This window comes from Dipodomys ordii, unplaced genomic scaffold (assembly GCF_000151885.1).
Source record: "Dipodomys ordii isolate 6190 unplaced genomic scaffold, Dord_2.0 Scaffold65, whole genome shotgun sequence".
Taxonomy (NCBI): Eukaryota; Metazoa; Chordata; class Mammalia; order Rodentia; family Heteromyidae; genus Dipodomys; species Dipodomys ordii.
Window position 1 is genome coordinate 5,349,031 of NW_012267281.1, and position 17,892 is coordinate 5,366,922.

Below are 17,892 nucleotides of genomic sequence, written 5' to 3' on the forward strand. Positions count from 1 at the left end.
TCTAAAGGGCAGAGGGTGTGCTTCCACTGCAGACTGATTCTCTAAGTAACCCTCAGGAGCCCCGAGCAAGGCCAGAGCCCACTGAGCTTTATTGGGTTAGACTCTAGAATGCCTGGGAGTAGGGTGGGTGAGGAGATAGATGGGAGGGACTCCAGCTAGCAGTTGAGCCTAAGACAGAGCTCATGGGCACCCAGCGGCAACTCTCAGCTCTCGGCGGCTGGGGAGAGGGGGCAGCTCTGTTGCTCTGCGAGCGCTCGGCAATGAGAACACAGGACACCCAGTCTGGGCTTGCTCCTTGCACCAGCACCTCCACCTAGCCACAGCGGCCTGGGCTAGAAGGCGGCCCTCATTCTTGGTCCCCACAACTATTCTTGTCATGGACAGATAGGTTCTGATACTAGTGCTAGGTAAATGTGAAATAATCACTAAGAACAAACACAGGTTTTCTTGTCTATTTTAAAAATCAACTCAAGAAAGGGTTCCTAAAACACTAAACCGTGCCCTTCTATTCCGTCAAGACCATGGACCATGGCCCGGCCGTCCTGCCGCTCTGCGCACAGGGGCCTCTGCTCTCTCTAGGGAGAACACCGGGTAGCCCCATGGCCTTCCTCTCGGAACCAGTTTCATTGCACTTGTGGGATGATAAACTACCAGATGGACAGACGCTGGGCTTCTGATGCAAGCTTAGTTGTAAAGTAACATCTCTCTCTGCAGCTGGGTCCCCAGGTGTGGCCCAGTGCAGGTCACTGCCACCCCTGCCGCTGCTCCGCTGGGGCACCCTCCATTCCACAGACATGGCCACACGCAGACGTCTTTTGGAAAAGGGCCATTTTCCTACTAACGGTCTCAGTCACAGGAAGACAACGAAGTGATTGCTTTACAAAACAAAACAAAACAAAAAACAAACAAACAAAAAAACCCTATGCCAGCTGCCAGTGATTCATGCCTGTATTCCTAGCTATTCAAGAGGCTGACATCTGAGGATCATGGTTGGAAGCCAGCCTGGGCAGGAAAGTCCATGAGACTCTTATCTTCAATTAACTATGAAAAAGCTAGAAATAGAGCTGTAGCTCAACTGGTAGAGTGCTAGCCTAGCCTTGAGCACAGCTCAGGAACAGGCCATCATCCAATCCCTGGGATAAGAAAGAGACAAGAGAAGAAAGGTGGGGGGTAGGGAGGGAAGAGACCTTCAAGAAGTTTCACTCAAAAAACTTCAGCACTGACACGTTTTTCTCTTTTCTCTGAGTCACTAAGCTCTCTGTGCATGCATGGGGTTTGCAGACTCTTCATCTACATAGACTGTACTCTTTGTGGGGAAATTATCTTGACTAGTTACATTTTTGCAATCTGTGAAACTGTCTCCTGCAGTGTCATCTAAGTATCAGATAACTAACTGCCTCCAAGACAGATGTAAACATTAAAAATTAAAGATCCCTTAATTTGAAAGACATCAAGGTGAAGAACAATTGTCCTTTGGCTACCTGAATATGCACACAGACGAACCAAGGCAGCGGGAAAGCGCTCCCGTGTGTTACTTTCTCCCCAGGGGAAAGAGAGGTTGTAGACATCACCTCTCCGGTCCTTTCCAGAACTGTGCATGACTCCAAAGTGGAAGTTCTGCCTCCATCACCAGGCCCGGGTAAGCGGGTGGGAACTCAGGGACATACCTTGCCAGTTTTCCCAGCTGTCATACTGTTCTGCATTTTCATAGCTTCAATCACACAAATTTCCTGACCTTCCGCTACCTGGAAAACAAATTTAAAATGGAATGAGATGTTTAAAGCATTCTAATTTTGCAATAATACCTACAGTGAAGCCATTATAGGGTACTTTGTCGCACATGCTGAAATGTTCATCAAAACAGCAACAACCTCTAACGCTTCCCATCCCAGCTGTATCCTTCAGGGACAGCAGAGAAAGGCTACTCCCCCTCATCCTCAAGTCCTCATTCATTAGGAAATGACCAGATACTAGAGGTTTGGTGATGCTGTTTGTGGGGCTGCCCTGGGGACGGTACTCTCACCGAGCTGCTGGCAATCAGAATGTTTCCACTTACCTGCTATGCCTGGAATAAACAAGTTTCTGCAGTGGCTTGAACTGGGGATGGGTGAATGGGTGCTGTTGGATAGTTTCTTTTGCCGGGCACTGGTGGCTCACGCCTGTAATCCTAGCTACTCAGGAGGCTGAGATCTGAGGACTGCAGTTCAGAGCCAGCCTAGGCAGGAAAGTCCATGAGACTCTTATCTCCAATAAACCACCAGGAAACCGGAAGTGGCGCTGTGGCTCATAAGCCCCACACCATGAGAAAAAAACAAATACACAAAGTTTCTTTCAAGGGTGCTAAAAATGTTCTAAGATTAATTGTGTTGGTTGCAGACCTCTAGATAGATGAAAAACACTAGACTGTGCACTAAAGGGGTGAATTACACTATGGGAATCTCATCTCAGGAAAGGGTTTTTTAAGGCATGTTTCAGATTATATTTCTGGGGAGCTGGGAATAGCAGCTTACTCAGTCTGAGCAGGAGGCCCACTGGCCCTCCCTCTGCGGGATGCACACATACTGCATTTGGTCCTGCACAGAGAGCCGCAGGTGCTCACTCAAGCCCAGCTTCTAGCATCTGCGTCTTACCATGAGGAAAATCCAGGCAGAGCTGGGTACAAACCCACGGGGGTGAAAGTGGAGGCCTCCATCCAGAAATCAGCTGTGACTAAAAGCCACTTTTTTCTTCAGTTTTCTCTGGCCTTGATGGGTAAGTACTGAGGAGCTAGGCCAGGTTTTTCTCTTAGCTCTTTGGCACAGGACCTCTGGCTCTTTGGAACGGTCGGATGAGACTCCGTGGGGCCTGGTGGGCATGCTGGACGGGCTCCTGGACAGTCACATTTCAGTGCCTGTGCTGGCTGGTACCACAGAAGCGCCTGGAGATTGTTCCTTCCTGCAATCCCCAAATGATCTCCAAGTCCCTCTCGCGGCCCCCTGGGAGGCGCAAGCTGTCTTGCTGGCAGTGCCGCTTGCCTGGGCCCGAGCGTTCTTTCCTCTGCTGTCCAGGTGGGGGGCTGCATTCTCCTGGCACAAGAATATAGGAAGAGAGGGGATGCCAAGGCTCTGGGGCTGGCACTGAAGAGAAAGACTGAGAGGGGCTCTGAACACAGTGCTCACTGCCGCTTTTTGATTCGTTTCACCTGGCATCGACATTCCGTGCACAGTGACTTGCAAGGGTTGTTCTTCAAAACGTGGAGGGCCAGAGATGGTAGTGCCAAGATGACACTGAGGCTCGAGTCCAAGGTGTTAGAACAGTTACTCCACACGTAATCGTTCCAGAGGCTTGCTTTCTCTCTTCAAAGGCAATCGGTAGCCAAGAAAGCCAGGAGAAGGACAGGTCTGCTGAGGTGCCCCTCCCATTCAGCTAGCTCCCATAGGAAAGCCCCGGGGGTCCTGCCCAGGGCCTGCACAGAGCTAAGAGCCTGCCCAGCAGCCAGACCCAAATAACTTCAACCCACGGACGAGGTGCCCAGACAACAGAGCAGGATGACTCCCTGCAGACAGATCTGAAGCTCAACAGAGTGCTATGGGAAGTCTATCCAAAAAGTAGGGTCTGTGCTCTGGTCACTAATCCCTCCACAGATAGGCAGACTTGTGAGCTGGCCTTCTACCTACCGACCTGGACTATCTTCCTCTGTTGGCATCTGAGGGTGCAGGGCTCTCTCCAGCCTTTATAGGTGGGCACAGCCTTGTCCCTCTGCCAGCAGCTGTGTCCCCCCATTCCCTCTCTCCCATCAGAATGGACCACTGCTTCCTTAAGCGAATCTTCTGCAGCCCAGGGCCATACCAGAGGACAACGGTCAACCCAACAAAGATGTGTACAGAGAGCATGGTGAAGAACAGTGGACTGGGCCACCTCTGCCCTCCGGGACCTGCTGGGCCTGAGAGCAGTAGAAATGGAGAACGCACCTGGGGGGCTCTGCCATCGCTGCTGACGGATGATGATTCTCCCTGGCTGGCTCTGAGTGCGTGTAACATGGAGAGTTGCAAGAAGGTGACTATGAGCACTAGGTCCCCAAACCTCCGACTTAGCCTGGCCCAATCAGAAGTACTAGTGTTCCAATAGTCGGCTTCTGACTGGGTCACTGGTAATTTGATGAAAAGGATGTCAAAGGAAAAGCATCCTGACTGGAAGAGATCCTGTCTTTCTGCCTGACTGGTAGTTTGTACCAACTTGCAGAGTTAGATCCTGGGCCTTCTCCTTAGTTCTTTCCCCTAATTTTGCTAGTGTGCACTGTCCCTGAGCTTTTTTGCTCAAGACTAATACTTTACCTTCCACTGCTGGCTTTTTGGTGATTAACTGGAGAAAAGAGTCTTGTGAACTTTCCTCCCAGGCTGGCTTTGGACCTTAGTCCTCCTGGGTAGCGAGGATTACGAGTAAGGGCCATCAACACCCAACTTGGAGGTAGCTCCAAGAAGATAGTGATATATTTTGTACAACAAGATCTTTGTAACACACACCCCAAAAATAACTCAGAGTTGGGGGCCAATGGCTTGCACTTATAATCCGAGCTACTCAGGAGGCTGAGATCAAGGATTGTGGTTCGAGGCCAGGTCAGGCAGAAAAAGCTACGAGACTTTTATCTCCAATGAAGCAGCAAAAAAAGCCAGAAATGGAGGTCAGACCCAAGCAGTACAGTGCCAAGACTGAGCAAAAAAGGCCAAGTCCAAACCTGATACCCCGAGTTCAAGCCTCAGTTCCAGAACTAGTTCAGTCAGGAGAGCAGATATGCAGATATAGCTAGACTGTAAGCTGCATATCAGAGAATGGTGGCAATCAAATCATGTGCGCTCAGTCTCTGCGATTGGAAGATATGCCCCCAGGGCACCAAGCCTGGGTCCAGTTCCCATGAGAGGCATGCCAATGGGGCCTCCCCGCGCCACGGGGCTGTGTCTGGACCGCAGAGCCCCCTGCCCAGGTCAGAGTGCTGGGCACTGACACCACAGTGGCAGCACCTTCCAAGTGCTGAGGGGGCTCAGGAAGCCAGGGCATACTCGGGCACACGGTGCAGGCTCCTGAGCCCGTAGTTCCTGCCAGACAGCGCCCATGGCAGGGCTCGCTCCTGCAACATGTGTTCACACACGTCTCTCTAACACTTTTGTGAATCATCTGATAAAGACTTAATGAATGTGACAGGATGTCTCCAGTGTTAGGCTTAGTAACTGGTCACAAGCCTCACCAGTCTTTCTGATGAACCTAGTCGGCCTGATGTATTTCTGCACTCCCTGTGTAATTAGTGCAAAGTTTGGAGGCCTGAGTCGTGTATCTTTCATCCAGCTTATTGCATCCTCTCCTCTGACATGGGGTCAGGGTTCACATTCGCATCTGATTATCAGAGCAGTGCTCATTAAGCAGGAGCCAGCCTTGTCCCTAAATGAGTAAGCTGGAGAGAGAGCTCACCCCTTTTACTCAGCAGATTTTCACATGTTTGGGGGCCTGAATGTCACCCAGCATTGCTCTGTGCTGAAGAGTTTCAGACATCTCCAGCTGATGATTAATTGTGAGTGATGGGAAATAAAATCTAGTGAAGCCAGCTGCTTGCCATGGTCGGCAAAATGACTCTAATGGATAGAGGCTGCCAATTTTCCAGTTTTGCTGGCAAGTCTTCCAAGTGTAATTAAGGGAAGTTATAAATGATATGGAAATCTATCAAGTTCCATTTATTTTCAGAGGACTTTTTCCCCAGAGACTTTTATCTTGAAGCTTATAGTATGCTTTGTTGTGCTAATGATTTAAGCCACATCTTGTTTCAGATTAAAGCCCCCAATCTCCTTCCACCAAGTCCTCTTCACTCCTTCCACAAAGATTACAAACCACACAAGCGTCTCCACGCACGCCCCTCCCCTCCCGGAGCACATGCTCCGAGAGGGACACAGCTGACAACGCTATCCCTGCAACTGCAAACTGCCACTGACCTACAACTGCTCCAGGAGAGAGGCTGGGGGTGGGGGATCTCCATCAAGCACAAAAGAAAGCCCCCCAAAGTAGAGACTTGAGAGCTGCACTTGGGACGGGATACTCACCAGAAGGTGGGGTAGCCCACTAATGTTATTTGATTTGGAATAAAAGCATGAAAATGATGGCAAGGGCCTAAAATTGGAGATGTAAAGGATGACTGCACAGTATTCCATTTCTCAATTTCATCCTTCAGAGCCACAAAATGGGGGTGATACAGTGACTGGATGAGATTTACAGTAACAGCTGTGGTCTTCCCACACAAGGGAGGCCCTTCTAATGGACTGAGGTCTGTTTGCAACAGACGGGGAGGAACAAAACAAGGTTCCCTATTAAGAGTGTGGAGTCAGACTTCTGATCAAGAAAATCATTATGGGAGTTGGGTTTCCTTTAAGACAGCCCCTGCCCTCTTTTGTCATCCAAACCCAGGGCTGTTTTTAAAGGTGCAGTTGTTTAAATAGAGGCAGGAGGACACAAATGGCGTCAAGTTTGCTCCCCCCTCGGAAGCCCACTCACCAGCAGCGGTAAAGAACGCAGAGGAAACGGTGCCAGTGGCATATGGCTTTCTACTGTGCTAAACATTCATACAAAAGACAGGTTCATCAGTCATTGGAATATCTGGATAAAAAATTAGCTCCTGATGGATGGTATTTTGAGCTTACCTGCTGCTAGTACATTACCAGAGAAACACAGGTTTTGAAACCCACAAGACATTAGAAACTGCAGACCATGAAACACAACACGTGCAGGAGCACATAATGTACGCCAGATTATACAAAATAATAAATAAGCTATTTAAACCCTCTGCCTAAAATTGGGCCCGCTGCAAGGAACCCTGGGTCACTTCTACACAGGCCAATTAATGCGCAGCATCTGCTGTATAGAAGCAGGGCACGGAGCACTTCCGAATGATTTCGGCAATTAAAAGAAAACTGTTTCCTGCCTGTTCAGACAGCAACTGTTTCCCTGCAACAGTGAGCACCAAATCGCTGTGTGCAGCTGAAAAATTCAGTCCCCTTTCTGGGGGAGGGGTGGGAGGGAGGATGAATTTTTATGGAAAAAGGGAGCCTTCTTTTGTTGTCCTACGTTCTGTGCTCCTGCCAAATGAGACAGAAGGCTCAGAAGCTTACCGGCCCGCTGCGGTCTCCCCTTCTGTTGCACCGGGGCCCCCGAAAACCAGGGATCAATGTCAACCCTGCTGACTGCACCACACAAGAAAAAAAAAAAAAAACCTTTCCATTCCACTTTTAGAGGTTGTGCCACTAAAAACACAGGTGCCCATGTGCCACACATTTTAAGGTGCTGAGATCTGAAGAAGGCAGTTTGGGCTTGTTAAAAGGCAGGCTGCAATCTGATTATCCTGACTTCCTCTTTCTGAGCTGCACAGATAGGCTGTTTCCTGAGCGGACAGGTACCCCTCCCAAAGGACCACACAAGAGGTCAGCATCTAAGCAAAAACGAAATGGTCATGAAATTACAAAGAGGAGAAGCAGCCGTCAGGAACACCACCAAGCCTCTATCTGGAGATGCTGACAGCCTCCTGTGAGGACTCCGTGCCCAGCAGAGGCCCTCAGTTGAAGCAGAGGCCCATGGCTGTGGTGTGCCAGGTGCTGACTTGTCCCTCATCTGGGTCTCCCTGGAATGGAGCAATTGAGAACAGAGAGCTCACGGAAGGAATGCAGACGGTAGCCAACATGAAACAAGTTCTGTTTTCTGAAACATCTTTAAAACAGAGAAAAATACTATTGCTTGCCGCCCTCGAATCTAGCTCTAAACCAGACCCAAACCCTACAGTTCAAAGAAAGCACGTTAAAGTTGTATCTTTTACAATATCTGCAAGTAGTCAGTCTAGATTGTCTACCTTTGTGAAGCAGGCTGTTTTAAAGGCTCAGTGAAATGATGGTTCTCATTCTTACATGAAGGTACTTTCAGTCTTGGTAAAGTTGAGAATGGTCATTCAAACATACTTAAAACAAAGATATTGTGCTCTTTCATCTCAAGATCATTCCTTGAACAATAAAATAAATGCCAAGTTTGCACAAGACTCTCCTACAGTATTTAATGTATTGATTGATCCACCGAAGTGCTTTTATGTAATTCTAACAATTATTACTAAGTTAAATTGTTAAAAATCCCCAGTTGTGACCAACCAAAACTATCCCCAAAATGTAAATATAAATGCTATCTGAAAAAAAAAAAGAGTAAAAGGCCAAATTCAGAAAAATGATTACCCCTGAAGACAGGGCAAGTTAGACTGAGAAACAGCATTGGGCAAGTTCATGGTGTGTATGCAATGTCTGACTGCTAAGTAAAATTCAAAACAAACACGGGAAAGGCCAACAAAGAATACACGATGCCTATGTAGTTATTCTCCATAACTTTCTGTATGTTTGTAGTAGTTTATGATGTAAACGTTTCACAATGTTCATGAATATGTGAACCTCTGTCTATATATTAGGGAATACAATGTGGAAACTGAGAACAAAACTGGCATCCTGTGCAATAACCACTACTGCACAACATGAGAACAAAACTGGCATCCTGTGCAATAACCACTACTGCACAACATGAAAATTTACTTACCGCCATCCCTTGATGACTGTAATCAAAGTACCCGGAAAGTGGAACAACCACCCCACCGGCAAGCAGCATCTCTACCAGTTAGGCACAGCAGGCTGAAGAAGGCACCTAGGTGCCGCATCAGAGAAGTACGAGGCCAGTCCACCCTTCTCTGTAGACACCCGAGAGCTAAGGCGTTGTCAAAGCTATCCTTCCCAGAATGAAAAAATAAATAAACCAAGGACTCTCACCAAGTTTATTTGCCATTCCCTTAAGCTCTGCTGTAATGTCAAGTATCTAATCTCTGGAGTGGAAGGGGGTGTGTGTGTGTGTGGGTGTGGGTGTGTGAGGGTGTGTGTACAAGGATGTACCAGGGATGTGCAATTCTCACAGTCCATTCACTCATGTGCCAGAGGCTTTCCCCAAGGGAGCAGATGCAACCAGGGGGAAAAAAGGATGAAACCTGGGTGTTAGCATTATTTCTATCCAGGCAATAGGGATAGACTACAAACATTACATTTATTGGTATGCTGTATGGATACCATTTTCCCACAAAGGGCATTGTTCAAGAGAGCAACAGGCTAACATGGCTAATTGCCCTCTCTAAAAGGCCAGTCTCAACACCAAGCAGATCTGCATCTTGGCCCCATAAACATAAACATAAGGCTGTCTTACTCATGAAAGCCAGATGAGTAGCGAGAAACAGCAGCAACAGGTCCTTACTGCCTCCCTGTTATTTTACTTAATGTCATAAATTGCCCATCAAAAAGAAATTGGATATAGAGCCTTCTTATAGGTTGTCTTGCTTTATTTTCTGATATATTATATGAAAGTTTTTTATGAAAAATCTAAGGTGATTATAGAACTTATAAGTTGAAAGAATCATAAATAAATGTACTGTTGAATATCTACTTAGTGTGGCTCTATTTTATTGGTTTGTTCTGTTGTTGTTTTCTGTTATCAAAAGCTAACAAAACTGGCCAAGGGTGGCTCACGCCTGTAATCCTAGCTACTCACGAGGCTGAGATCTCAGGATCATGATTTAAAGCCAGTCTGGGCAAGAAAGTCCTGAGACTCTTATCTCCAATTAACTGGGGGGAAAAAAAAAGCCAGAAGTGGAGCTGTGGCTCAAGTGGTATAGCACTAGCCTTGAACAAGAAAGCTCAAGGACAGCGCCCAGCGCTTGAGTTCAGGTCCTAGCACTAGCACACAAGAAAAGTAACAAATGCACTCAAAAATAGTTTTATTTATTTTATATTTTAAATTCAAAATGAAAACCATGCATTGGAAGTAGAGATTATAAGTCTAAGGTTAACACATGACAAGAATGTATTACACCATTATTCTGAAAGGTACTTTAAAAATTTTAAATACTATTTTTTGTTCAAGAATATCATAAAGACAGGTTTAAAAATTAAAACAGCTATACAAATATTAAATTTATTTACAGAAGTGTTCTCAGTTTATGGTAGTATTACATGTATGGAAAAAGTTATTTTTTAAATTCAACTTTCACTGAAAAAACATTTTCAGAAGACATAAAAAAAGAGGAAGAAATGGATTTATCAATTTGTAGTTTGTGAATTAAATTTGTGAACTTTGTGTGTGAGTGTGTGTGTGTGTGCGCGCGCGCACGCGTGCGTGTGCCTACGCACACACATGCGCACGTGCATGGGTATGTGTCTGTGTGTGGGTCCTGGGGCTTGAACTCAGGACCTGGGCGCTGTCCATGAACTTTTTTGCTCATACTTAATTGGAGATAAGGGTTTCAGGGACTTTCCTGCCCAAGGTGGCTTTGACCTGCAACCCTCAGATCCCAGCCTCCTGAATAGCTAAGATTACAGACAGGTGTGAGCCACAGGAGCTGGCTCATTCATGATTTTTTACTCTACTCACAGTCTGCCTGCATTTTACTAAATACTAATATTCCTTCTGTATACATTCAAAATTATTATACAATCATGTTGCTGCTACATCTAATATTAAATAGTTCATTACAAAGACAGAAAGGCACGAGAAACTTCTGCTAAGAGTATTTGAAACAAGAAGCTTTTGTACAGGGCAGGGAAGTGTCCCCAGCAACTAGTATTAGCTCTCTGCCCCTCTCCTCCCCCCCCCCAAGCCCTCTGCGGTCACAGACCCCTTCCACACAGCACAAACGCTCTTCTTTCTCTATCAGGTTTTCACAGTGTTTAAACTGTTTGCTATGGATGATTTATGTGACATTTTGGTAGAACTTATTAAGAGATATACCATCTTATTCATCAAATTTTTCTTAAAGCATAGAAATGACAGATTTCTAAAACAAAATTATACATAAAGAAGAATAGAATATTTGAAAGAAGAATAGATACTTGCAAGATGAATAGAATACTTGCAAACCCTTGGTGGTGTGTGGATCCTTGTTTTCCTCGAAAGGACAGAGATGATTGGTTCCATTATCTTTCTACTGGTAACAGTGAAACCTCACTCAGCTACTGTTATTACTAAGAAAAACACAACCTGCCCTGCAATGTTCAAATGATTTAAACTGTAAAATTTGAAGTGTTGCAAGTAGTATTTTCTTATATTGGCCTTATAAAAAGGGCCGTGCCTTTGATCCAAGTGAAATTTCTAGTATTTTAATTACATGAGACAGAATTTATAAGAGATGTTGTTGTAAGACCCACCAAATGGAACTTCTCACTGTTTTACCATGCCACATGGCATGGAATATGAAAGGATGTACTGTGAGGACCCAAAGTGAGAAATTAAAGGACACAAGTATTCCACCTCAGGCACCAGGCACTCTTGGGCAAAGGGCATGTGGAATGAAGGTGAGGGGTACCAGGTGACAAGCCCCCTCAATGCATGGCCCTCAGAGCTCTGATGTAACACCCAGCCCTGCTGCTCTACACTGACAAGATTCAATAGTGATTTCTCCAATTAAACCATCTTGAGTGTTTAACGATTGATAGTAGCTACCCCTCTGTTGCAGGCACTAAACTCGCCCTTCTCCTTTTACCAATGCCTGGCAGGCCCACCTTAACTTACTGAGCAGAAAGTGCAAATGATGAAGATGAACCCTTCCTTTTAGTGTATGGAAGAGTGAAGCCAGGGACAGTGTGGTTAGTAGCCTGGTCTTCAAACTCTTCATACATGTCCATCTGCTGAGCAAAGTGTGTGTGTGTGTGTGTGTGTGTGTGTGTGTGTGTGTGAATGACTGTAACCTCAATTCTTCCTTGCTGGAGGCAGGAGCTTACTCCTTCCTTCACTACCTTCCTACTACTAACCATTAATCTTGGACTCGGGTGTTAGCAAAGTAAGGATTTAAGCTGAATACTTATTACTTACACACACACACACACACACACACTTTAATTAAAGCCACTAGGACTGACAGGCACCGGCTGGCAGTACACTGTGTGCCTTCCAGAGAAACCTTAAGAATGAAAACGAAAACAAAAAAGAAAAATAGAATACCTACAGAAGTATTCTACAAAAAAAAAAAAAAACTACAAAAAATACCCCAAATCCTTCATATTGCTTTCCAACCTATCCCTGAGACATGGAGTCGCTAGAGATTCCACAGCTTCTCTGATGCATTACACATGCGACTGTTAGCGTCAAGGTCAAGGAGCGTTCTCTTACTGCCCCAATCCTGCAGAATGAAGATTCACAAGGCAAATACCTCCCTTAAACTCAGCACACACACAGAAACTTCACAGATCATCTCTCCCACAGCCTCTCATCTGGTGTCTGTGGTCTCCATGAATGCTGTTTTTCCCAAGAATTTCCATGCTTTCAAAGTAAATGGAGAAAGTCATCTAACCCGGCCTCTTAGCTTGTCTGGCAAGCCGGCAGTCCTCCTTTCATATGGTCAGGGGAAAAATGGGAAGTTAGTTTCCCAGCTTCCTAAATCACTTTCCTGATTAATCATTTAAAATAACTGAACCTGATCACTTATACTCGGTATTCTTATATGAAATACTTTTCTAGAAGCCACTGCCAGCTATGTTAGTTTATTTCAGTGTTAACAGAATGTTTTATCTATAAGGATAAAGAAATCAGGAAGCATTTGAACACAATCTTTGTAAGAAAGTACGTAAGCCCAGTGATTTCACTCAGATACAAAAGAGAATCACTTGTGACTCATGAAAGCCCATCATGTTTAGCTGCTGTCCTCCTGTACAGAAATAAAAATGCAAGCACTTAAACCTTCTGAGATCTTGTGGCTGCATCCGGTATTCTTTTTACTTTTGGTACTCATCAATGTGCTCTAAAAACAAACCCAAAAAACAAAAAAGCAACACATGCCAGTTCATCCATAGCTTAGTTATCTTGAGACTGAACACATGGGTAAACATTAATGTGGCTTTGCTTTTGCTTTCACAAGGTCAAGATGAAAACCTTAAAACTGTGATCCTAAATTCTACTTCCCATGTTCCGGAAGTATGCTAGCACTGTACAGATTACAGGATTAACCTTTCCTGAACTCGCATTCCCAATTAGACATCTTGTCCAGAAATCACACAGAAATTCCCCACCAGAGGATTAGCAGTTAGGGTAAGGTTTTTTTTTAGGACAGCGTCAGTACAGAGTCCTGGGGACTGAACGGCCATTTTTAGGTAAAATACTTCCCTGAAACCATGCATTTAAGAAATGCCCTCATTTTTCTTCCTCTCCCAGATCCTCCAGGGGACACACCGGGAAGACTGTTACTAACACAGTTTAAACATGAAACGATAGACAAAGAGTGCACAAAATCTACTGAGCTGTTGTTCTGTGAGCACCGTGAGAGTCAAGCAAGAGCTGCGGAGGGTGTCACATGCGCCGCTCTGCTATGCAAGTCTGAGTGTTACACGTCCCCACAGAGGTAGACACAGCCCTTACCATGTCTCCAGGTTTGACAGAGACGGCCACCACCACGCCGGGCATCGGGGAGCGCAGAGTGCTGCTTGTGTCCTCAGCCACTTTTTCTGGCATAAATTTGTTCAATTCTGCCGCAAGTTTGGTAAAGACGTGCACCTTGTACTTGAAGGAAAACAAAACAAAAGCATAACGAAGTTTAAATGAAGAACTGTCCTCTAAAAGTAATGGTCATACAACATGAATTTTCAGCTTTTTTTTTTTACTTCAAATTGTCCTTTCAATTATATTCAAATCCTATTCAAAATTGATTTCTGACCGATACAGGCCAGTTATTTTAAAAAATATTTTTTGAAATAAGCACTATAGTTGTTAATTACTAACAGATAACAATCACTTAAATCTTGAAGAAAAACATCCGAGACTTTATGAAGTAAACAGTGAGAATTTTACTCGTATTCCCTTTACTGCACGCAAACTTTTCTGGAGCAGCTCGAGTCCCCAGCACCGGATGGAATGACACTGCGAAGACACACCAGTAGATGGCAGCAGACTGCTGTCTCAAACCTATGCCCCAGCAGGTCTGTGGCACTGGCTGGATCAGCAAGTTAAGACAAAGGGTTTCAGTGTTCATTTTAGGCAAAACAATCTTTAAAATTCAAAAAAAAATTTTTTTTGGTAGCAGATAATGTTAAATTTATAAACCAAAAAGTTAGCTTTTGTTTTTAAGCATAGTCTTTTTGATATAATAAGATGATTAGGATGTAGAGAGATGCAATGAGAATATCTTATAGATGGAGAGAGCATCACAAGATTTTAAAAACACAGAGAGAAAACAATATGCACAACCATGCGTTTTCATGGCATCTTCGGCACATGGCTCTCTCAAACAACTGGGGACAACTTTAAGCTATTCTAATTGAACAACATGTTTCTAATAAAAATTCTTACTGAATGGAAAAAATCCCAGATCTCTGAGTCATGATTTGGTCTATACAAGCAGAAATGGGTAACATGGTTTGCTGGAGCCACTACCAGAAGACTCTGGTGAGTGTCTGGGTGAGACGGAAGCAGCCCGGGAGCAGCTCCACTGTATGGAGGGAGGGCTGCTACTCACAGCCTCCTGTTGGCATCACGGTGGCAGGAAGGCAAAGGCAAGAGCTGAACTCACCCTTTGATTCCCACACAGGGACAGAGGAAATCTCCAAGTGGTCTCTTTGCTGGACCTATTTAAAAGGGGTGGGGGAAGGGCTCCAGCAAAGAGCTTTGATAGCCTAGGTTCCAAGTAGATTTGCAACACTGTGACAGGTTGAATAATAACATCTTCTGCGTGTTTCTTTACTCTGGAGTGTGTGTTTTGCAATCAAGACTTAACAGGCATCTGCCAGTTTCTGAAGGATATGATCCTTAAGTGAAATTACAGTGCAAATAAAAGCTTTTTGCTCCTATTAAAATTCATCTGAGTCATAAGTGGCAAGGGAAAAAAGCAAGGAGAGTGCACGCTGCTGTCAGTCTAATAAACATTCTGGGCAGAGCGACTATTTATCGCTGATGAATTGTACCGCCAAGTCCTTCATTAAGCCTATGGGGGAGGTAGAGGAAGAGGGGAGCATATAATTGGGCCAAATTGTACATTTTTAGTATCTGAGCTCCCTCTGTCTTGGAAAGAAATCTAGGATCACTGGAGTCAACTAAAAAGTTACGCTTGTGACTGGCATCACCAGCTGGGCTGCAACTGGTAGGGGCTGCACCTAGTTTTTCAATGTAGCACACAGGTCTATTTCTTTCCCTTGTTTTTTTTTTTTTTAAATAATTCAACTTCAAAATATGAACTTTGAATTCATCGAGAAAAGTTTCTTTATACTTTCAGGATAATATGAATATGAACCATTTACCACACAAGGTACACAAGGACTCATTTTTAGCTTCTCACAAATAAGCCCTCATAAGAATTAAGTGCTCAGCACCATTTCTCCCAAGAAGTGACCAGATCCTGACTAAGACGGAATCTTTTTTTCTATTTTTGTAACTTTCATATCTTCTGGATTCCTTTCTCTGTAGGGTTCCTGCTTTACTTGGAAAGAGATGTAAAAGAGGAACAAAACTCAAGGCCTTTAGATGCGGTCTTTGTTATTGATGAGATGTTCCTTTTCCTTTTGTATTTGTTTATTGTTCTTAAATCTGTTTGGGGATAAATGACTTATTGTAATCACAAGTAAAAAATAACAACGAAGTCAACGCCTCAGGAGAGGCCCAGTTGCTCATAGTTGACTTTAAAGTGACCTTTCTGAATATAAAAAAAGGAGGCAGAGAGAAGGTTCTTTTCTTAAGATTACCTTTGATGTTGGCCTGACCCTTTCCTGTCCACATCCCCACACAAATGCCCTCTTAAAACAGCCTCCTGTCGTAAACAGGCAGTTCTATTTGCACAGAGTGTGCCCAAATGGGACTTGAGCAGGGCACAGCATACGGGCCCATTCGAGTGAACTGACCTGGTGAGGAGCAGAAGTTTTTGATGGCCTAGAAAATAAGTCATCAAAGAACACACACTGAGCCACATACACTGGCTTATGATCCAAATGGTCTCTGGATTCTTTGGTGCCACAGTGTAAGAACAGTGCCCCTGAAGGGACTCAAAGATTCAAGTCTGGTAGTATTCCCCATGGGTTTTGGGGTATTTATTCTTCCCTCTCTTCCCTTAAGTTCAGATTTTAAACTTTTGCTGTTTTCAAGCAGATAAACTGCTCCATTGCTGTTTTCAGGGTGTAAAGCCAGGTTTTGGAAGGCTAGCTGACAGGACGGAGAAGCCCATCCCAAGAACATGGCAGTTTTCAACCTGCTCGTGTCAGGGAAAGTGTCCACAAGCTGCCACAGAGCTGGACGGCGTCAGATCCGGGCTCGTCAGTAGATGGACTTTCATTCTGCTGGCTTCAGAGGACTGGTCTACCAGCCACCACGCTGGGTAAATTATAACAGAGAACAGGTGGCTCTCTGGGCTTGGTCTGGACAGGCAATCAGCATATGACAATAATGGGAGTGAATGAGGTGGTATCTAATGACCCAATTATGTAAAATGACCCCCAGCCTGGCTCTGCAAGCAAATTAATTTATATTAAAAATGAAACCATATCTAACAAGAAAATTTCTCCCAAAAGTTTACAAGAAAGATATGGAATCAGACATGAAAATCTCAGGCAGAAAATCATAACACATGGACAATGAAAAGGCATGCAATGGGGTTGCTTTTTAAAACTACCACACATAAACTGAGCACCAGTGGCTCATGCCTGTAATCCTAGCTACTTAGGAGACTGAGATCTGATGATCACAGTTCAAAGCCAGCCTGGACAAGAAAGTCTGTGGACCTTTATCTCCAATTAACTACCAAAAGGCTGGATGTGAAGCTGTGGCTCAAGTGGGTAGAGCATCAACCTTGAGTGAAATACCTAAGGGATAGTGCCTGCCCCGAAGTCAAGCGCCAGGACCAGCACACACACAGATATACACACATTACTAACATAGAGCTCCCACGTGGGAATGGATGCAGATGGTGGTAGGGGGGGAAAGAAGCTGGCATAGATTGGGAAAGAAGGATGCTTTTGTACTGGACTTGGTTAACTGGAGCATCCAGCATGTCCACCCATGCTATAGCCTGTCCAGAACCCACCACTGAAAACTGTTCCTATGACATTGTCTCCAGTGGGATGGTCACTCGGCCAGGCATCCTGATGGGCGTTTTATCAATCTATCTAGCACATGCACCTTCGTGTGGATTTTAACCGGTGTCTTCCTTTCCAAGGCCTCTAATGGACCTATGATGTTACAGATCCTGCATGCTCGGCTGGAGTCCTGGGTCTGGTAAGTGCTTACAGGGTAAACTCAGTTTGCTTTAGCTATTCTTTCAGTTCTGACTCAAGTCTCTTGTTTTGTTGCCCATAAGGTGGGCTCAGCTCTAGTCTCTCCAGTCATTCTTCCAGTGACAATCAGAATATAGCTGATCAATTGCTGATGTATTTGCTCATGTCAACTGTTGATCATTTCAGTTAACACCCTAGTTAAGAGACAATGATGAAGCTCTATCATAAATTATTTCACATATTACTTTTCCTAAGATACCAAAGCACTGGCCAAAATCTGTATCCCTATACCACAACTCCTTTTCCCTAGGGATGGTGGTAGACACCTTTCTTCAGAGGCTCTCTTCCTAGCCAAGGTCTCACACTTTCTGGTCCCAGAGGTCTCCAAGGTCCTGTAAGTCATCCTCCCCAGGGCATGACGGCTAATGCTCAAGTATTCCCCTAAAAGTTAGAGTTGGAGGAAAATGATCATGCTTTTAAAGTAGAAGTGATGAGCTACAAAATGATTCATCAGTTCAAAATCTGTGTATGGGAAAGGCAGAGAAATTAAATATACATTAGATATAAATTAAAACACTTGGCTGGAATTTTAATGATAACTGTCAACATTGCTTCTCAAAGGTTCTTTGTG

At 44.7% G+C, this 17,892-nt stretch overlaps 1 protein-coding gene across 1 annotated transcript in view; it reads right to left on the reverse strand.

The window, feature by feature from the left end:
* Pcca (propionyl CoA carboxylase, alpha polypeptide) overlaps window positions 1-17,892 on the reverse strand; it is a 301,142-nt gene that overhangs the window by 1,168 nt on the left and 282,082 nt on the right. Inside the window, 2 exon segments of the mRNA XM_013023003.1 lie at window positions 1,668-1,745; window positions 13,429-13,569. Of these exon segments, the coding sequence (XP_012878457.1) occupies window positions 1,668-1,745; window positions 13,429-13,569 (219 nt within the window).